This window comes from Propithecus coquereli, unplaced genomic scaffold (genome assembly GCF_000956105.1).
Source record: "Propithecus coquereli isolate 6110/MARCELLA unplaced genomic scaffold, Pcoq_1.0 Scaffold273, whole genome shotgun sequence".
In the NCBI taxonomy this organism is placed as follows: Eukaryota; Metazoa; Chordata; class Mammalia; order Primates; family Indriidae; genus Propithecus; species Propithecus coquereli.
Genome location: NW_012148319.1, coordinates 2,902,871 through 2,908,729, shown reverse-complemented (window position 1 = coordinate 2,908,729; position 5,859 = coordinate 2,902,871). Strand labels below are relative to the sequence as shown.

Sequence of the window (5,859 nt, the reverse complement as noted above, 5' to 3'; positions counted from 1 at the left end):
TGGAGATAAATTTCTACTGATACATTGAGGTCTTGCAAGGGTTAACAAGTTATTTGTAAATAGGAAAATATGTTCAATTGATGGAGAACATGCAATATATGTCATTACCTTGACTTTAGAGTTAGGAATGTTAATGGGCTATGGTAAGATACATATGGACAGACTAGAAGCATTAGGACTGTAGCCTAATGCAAGGTAATGCAATCATTAAACCATAAGACAATTTAACATTTTAACTATATAGTTTTTTTATATAGATATTCCACATATTGTCAGTTTTGAATTAACATTATCACAGTTTTGCAGTTTTAAAGTTGAATTTACATTATCGTAGTTTAGTAGTTTGAAAGTTGCATTTCTTCCCTTGTATTGCAAATCTCGTATTATAAAAAGTGGATAAAGGGAATTCTTTAGGATATGGCAAAACAGAAATTCTTCTCTTCAAAATTAATGTTACAAAAGATTCTTGGGTTATGCATCTATTCCATCGAGTGCTACTCTCTAAGCCGGTATCATATGATACTCTTTCCATGAAGTTGATCTTGGAAGCCCATTTTCTTCTCTCAGCTCCCATAGTACTGTATTTGTACATCTTTTATAGCACTTATCTATATCTTGTTAGGTGCCTTAATGTTCCCTTTAAGTTGATGGTGAAGTTTGTTTTATAGAAGTAAAATGTAGATTTAATGTTCTATTAATAGAAATATGTTCTATCCAATATTATTTTAAGTCTTTCCATAAGCACTAAAATAGTGGGTTAAGTAGAATGAGACTGACTTACCCTATTTCTTCCCTTAGGAAAAAAAATAAAGCTCAAGACAAATAACATTTTGATTGTTTCTTCATCCAACTTGCTAATCAACATATTTAATTTGTAAAGAGTTACCAACCTAATTAATGTGCAACTGTTTTATCACAACTAGACACTCATTAAAATAAACACATGTAAAAAACTTTTGATGTATTTTTCAGTTTTAACTATTCACTTTTTAAAAAATCAGAACTTATATATCTAAGCATATAATCTATTCCCATAGAAACTGTAGAGAACAGAGAATTTTTTTTTTTTTCACTATTTCCTACTACATTAACCAGAAACCTTTTGGGTACAATTTGGAGAAATGTAACGGAAAACATCTTCAGCAAGGAAGGAGGAAGGCTCTTGAGAGAGCCTCTGGTGCTGAAAGAAAAGCTATACCTTGATGGAATGAGGACCGCCAGAGCACTTTTCCTATCTCTAGCATGGATGCTGGGATCAGAAAGATGAGTCCAAACCTAGCTGTTAAGCTTTAATTTCCTTATCAGTAAGGATATCATTAATAATTCAGTATTGTATTAAATAAGACAATACATTAAAAAAGATACATGATAGTTCCTAATTCCATGAAACTGGACATAACTTTTTCCCTAACTATTGTTATTCATATAGCACCTTTAATACAAATAATTCAGGATACTATGCCACTAAATGATAAGTAGAAATTTTTTTTCTTTTTTTCATTTTTCTTTTTTAGCAGCGTATTGTGGAAGACAGCAGTGTAGTGTAGAAATCTTAATGTTTAAGAGCAAACTAAATTGAAAAAGATGACACAATTTAAAAAATCCAAAAGTGAACAATCCAGTCCAGCGTTTTGCCTTGGGAAAAAATTCAAAAAATTCAAAATTTCAAAAAATTCAAAAACTCAAAAAAATTTCTGAGTCCAAACCCATCCCATGCTGGTGCAATTCAACAGCCATTAAGCACTTCTTGATGCTATAAGTGATAAGGAAAACCCCCATCTATTACTTGGTGGCGCATCAGCCACCTGAGACCCCCACCCCTCATGGAAGACCTGCGTCAGCATAATACTAACCTATTTTTTTTTTAATTTTTTTTTTTATTTCAGCATATTATGGGGGTACAGATGTTTAGGTTACGTATGTTGCCCTCCCCCCGCCCAAGTCCCAGTTTCAAATATGCCCATCCTTCGGGTGGTGCGCATTGCACTCTTTGTGTATGCATATACCCGTCCCCTCCTCCCTCCTCTCCCCTGCCCAATATCCAATAGATGTTATTCTTACATGTGCACTAAACAGGGCCCAAAACATGTGGGAGTCTGCCAGACAGAATAAGGGAGAAAAAAGGACATTTTAGGCAAAGGGAACAATAAGAAATATATACTCAATTCCTACAATTAGGAAGACAGAGAATCTAAATAATTGCAAAAAATACTCCAAAGAAAGGGCTCTTCTGAGAAAAAAGGCCAAGTTACAAAGGGATCTAATAATTATTTACTCCATTGAATTGATTTTCTGGAGTCTATGAGACTAACCAGCCAAGCCATCTTTTGTGGGTGAAATAATGTAAAATACAAGAATGATAAAGAAAATTAGCTTTATTTAATTTAGAAAAATTGATTGTAGTGTTAGAGTTTCTCAAATGTTTTCATTCTGAACAATTTACAAGAGTATTTATATACAAACATAATAAAATAGAGTACATCACACTGCTCTTGCTTGAGTCAAAGTGTTTTCTCAAAGAACATGCCTTTATCACTTCGGTTTGTAATTTTTAACAGGGAGATGATTTGTCTTGACATAGTGATTCACACAATATAACACTGAAGTGGAAGGAGAGTCACTGATCATGAACAGAGTTAAAAATATTTTTCAACCAATTATGACTTTATCATTATATTTTCTTCTATATTAAAATATGTTTCGGTTAAAAAAAATACTTGTATTCACTGATGATCTAAATTTGTTGTACTAAATTTGGCATTTATATAAACCCATAATTGATTTAAATATAATATAGATATGAACCTATATTAAACTCATTGGTATAAATGTTTGCCACAAACAAACAAAATTGTTAGGAATACAGGTAACAGAAAATCCATCTGAAATACAGTGAAGTGGAGATGCTCTATTCTATGTAAAACAAGTAAAACTTCCATTTTCTGAACCCAATACAAACTAACCAAAAGATGGTGAAAAGTCACGGTATTTATAGACACCAAATCGTAAGTCACACTGTAAGGCTGTGATTAATTTGCACTATTATATATTGGATAATTCTAGGCCAAGTTTCCTAACCAGTTTTCCAATCATTTATCTTGTTTGAGAAATCCAAGAAAGTTTAATATAATTACTGAATAAGGCAGAAGTTTAAATTAGCAATTGGGATACAATATAAGTGCAGATAATTTCTACTACAGTCAAATCTTTATCTGTCACAGTATTACGTATATCATGTGTGTATGGACTGTTAGAGGAAATCCATTTAATCTTTAAAGCTGTGGATTTAGTAAGTTTAGTTCTTTAGCACTTTCTTAAAATTCCTGGCAAGAATTTTGATATATCTGTTGTCTTATTAAATGGAAAAAAAAAATGTTAAGTACGCTGTTATTCTGAAAAGTCACACCTATTTAAGGTACAACAATCAACTAGACCTCCAAGTGCACTTGTGTCTAAAATGTCACTTTTGTCCCCAGAGAGAAGGAAATGATCAAGTATTATATTAAGGTGCTTACTATTCCAAAAAATATAACATCAGAGGAAATTGGTCTTTAATTGGATGCTTGAATTTTTTCCAGGGTTCTTAGCATGTTTAGATGTTGGTATCTTGACTTTGACACTTTCCTGATTGCCCTTTATAGCGGCCTCAAGGCGGGCTTTCAGGGCCGGAGAAGAAGCCATTAAACTTTTAAAAACTGATGAATACTGAGGCCCAATCTGCATGAGGTTTTGCAAAGCAAAGTCATGTAAATTTCTCATTATGGAAGTTGCAGATCCCAGAGCATTCTCATCCAAAAGGAAGGAAATGAGGATGGGTAAAAGACAGGCCACCAGCTGAGAGCCTAGAAAGTAAACAAATGATGTAAGTTCAGGGACATAAATGTTCATTATACAAGGCTGCAAAAGCACTTGATCTGTACACATTTTTTCCCCACTAAGGAAGAAAACAATTCTTCCAATTTCTTCTCCTAAATTAATACTAACTAATATGAATATTTGGGATTAACATAACACCTATCGTTCAATGAATGTGAAATACAGACATAATGTGACTAACTGAATGTTTTACAATTTAAACATTGAAATTTGGATTTTGGTGAGATTCTGAGTTTGCATGAATTTAGTGCTGAGACTTACGATGTTGTTCTTCAGCAACAGTAACCAGTGCTTCCAAAACCTTTATGCCTTCTTGAAAGATCTGAAGCTCAGTAGTGTTTTCAGGTTTTGTCTTGTCTATTTCCTGCAGTTTTTCCACAATAGAGGATGCTAAAGAGTAAATGTATGGGTAGGAAACAGCTGGATTCGGATACTGAAAAACGGAATGTAGGAGCTGATAGGTCTTGATTTGTACCTAATCAGGTAAGAGACAAGAATAGCATAAACTGTAAATTTAAAAAACAAAGTCCTTGAGGACTCTTTGCAGTTAAAGTAGCAAAGGTATTCAAATTTATTTCTAATTTACCTTTAATTTTGAAAGTTCAAGTGCCAACAGGTACTGAAACTTTGATGCTAACAGTGGTTGTGACAGTTTGGAATGGGATAGAGACATATGGGTAAAATAGGGAAGGATAACTATGAATGGTTAATTTTTATTGTTTTTTCTAGTTCCCATGTCCCCCCTCATGTCCTTCTCTATCATGTAAAAAACCTCCAAAACCAAAACCAAAACACACACAAACTTGAAAAATATTCTGGTGATTTTCAAAAATGTTTAGACAAAAATTACATATGTTCAAATATCATGGTCAGAAGGTTTCAAGGAACCTTGTCTGCGCCATAGTAATGTCATCACACCTCAGAGACACCACTTAGATGCTGCTACACAAAGCTCCTGTAGGCAGCAGGCAACCAATGGGACAGAAAGATAACAGGAAATGACTATCCATCAAATATATAAATCACTGTAAGTTAATTGTGATGGTATTTTTTTTTTTTTTTTTTGAGATAGGGTCTTACTCTGTCGCTGGGGCTAGAATACAGGGACATCATCATAGCTCACTGCAACTTCAAACTCCTGGGCTTAAGCAATCTTTCCGGCTCAGCCTCCCAAAGAGCTGGGACTATAGGCACATGGCACCATGACCAGATAATTTATTTTATTTTTTGTAGAGATGGGATCTTGCTATGTTGCCCAGGCTGGTCTTGAATTCCTGGCCTCAAGGGATTCTCCCACCTCAACCTTCCACAGTGCTAGGATTACAGGCATGAGCCACCACACCCCTGGCCTATGATGGTATTTTAATAATTATTTTTTTCTGAGAGAAGATCCTGTTTCTGTATCTTTAGGAGTAGATATATTTGTGACCAGAAGCCACAGACTTATTCTGTAGCATGTAGAAGAACAGGAAATTGATCTAGCAAATAAAGGGGCCATAAAAGAATGGTATCAACTTCCTTGAATAGTTTTTGGAATGAGTTCCATTATCTCATAATTGAAGGCATGTGTTGGAGTCTTCCATTCCTTTCCTTTTTTTTTTTTTTTTTTTTAAGGAAATCCACTATAATAAGCTACAAAGTATCTTATAAAAGTCCCTTATAAAGTTCTAGAGCTACATCAATTTTAAAATTCTCCAATTTCAAATTTAGTTTTTAATATTTCCTCTCTTCCTCTATCCTCTCTACCCTTAGGGCCAAAGAAGAAGGCCATAATTATTTGGCTTTGTCACTCTAGGAATAGAATAATTCAAAATCTAAAAATAAAAAATTGTAGTTTGATACTTCTTTTTTTTTTTTGAGACAGAGTCTCACTGTGTTGCCCAGGCTAGAGTGCTGTGGCGTCAGCCTAGCTCATAGCAACCTCAAACTCCTGGGCTCAAGCGATCCTCCTGCCTCAGCCTCCCGAGTAGCTGGGACTACAGG

General features: G+C 34.2%; 1 protein-coding gene across 1 annotated transcript in view; it reads right to left on the bottom strand.

Annotated features, from left to right (window-relative positions):
• Window positions 1-3,482: 3,482 nt before the first annotated feature.
• Window positions 3,483-5,859, bottom strand: part of HEATR5A (HEAT repeat containing 5A) — a 127,822-nt gene continuing 125,445 nt past the window's right edge. Inside the window, exons 34-35 of the mRNA XM_012647877.1 lie at window positions 4,138-4,351; window positions 3,483-3,842 (exon numbers count right to left, since the gene is read on the bottom strand). Coding sequence (XP_012503331.1) covers window positions 3,535-3,842; window positions 4,138-4,351 — 522 coding nt within the window. The 3' untranslated portion in view covers window positions 3,483-3,534. The remainder of the gene's footprint in view (window positions 3,843-4,137; window positions 4,352-5,859) is intronic.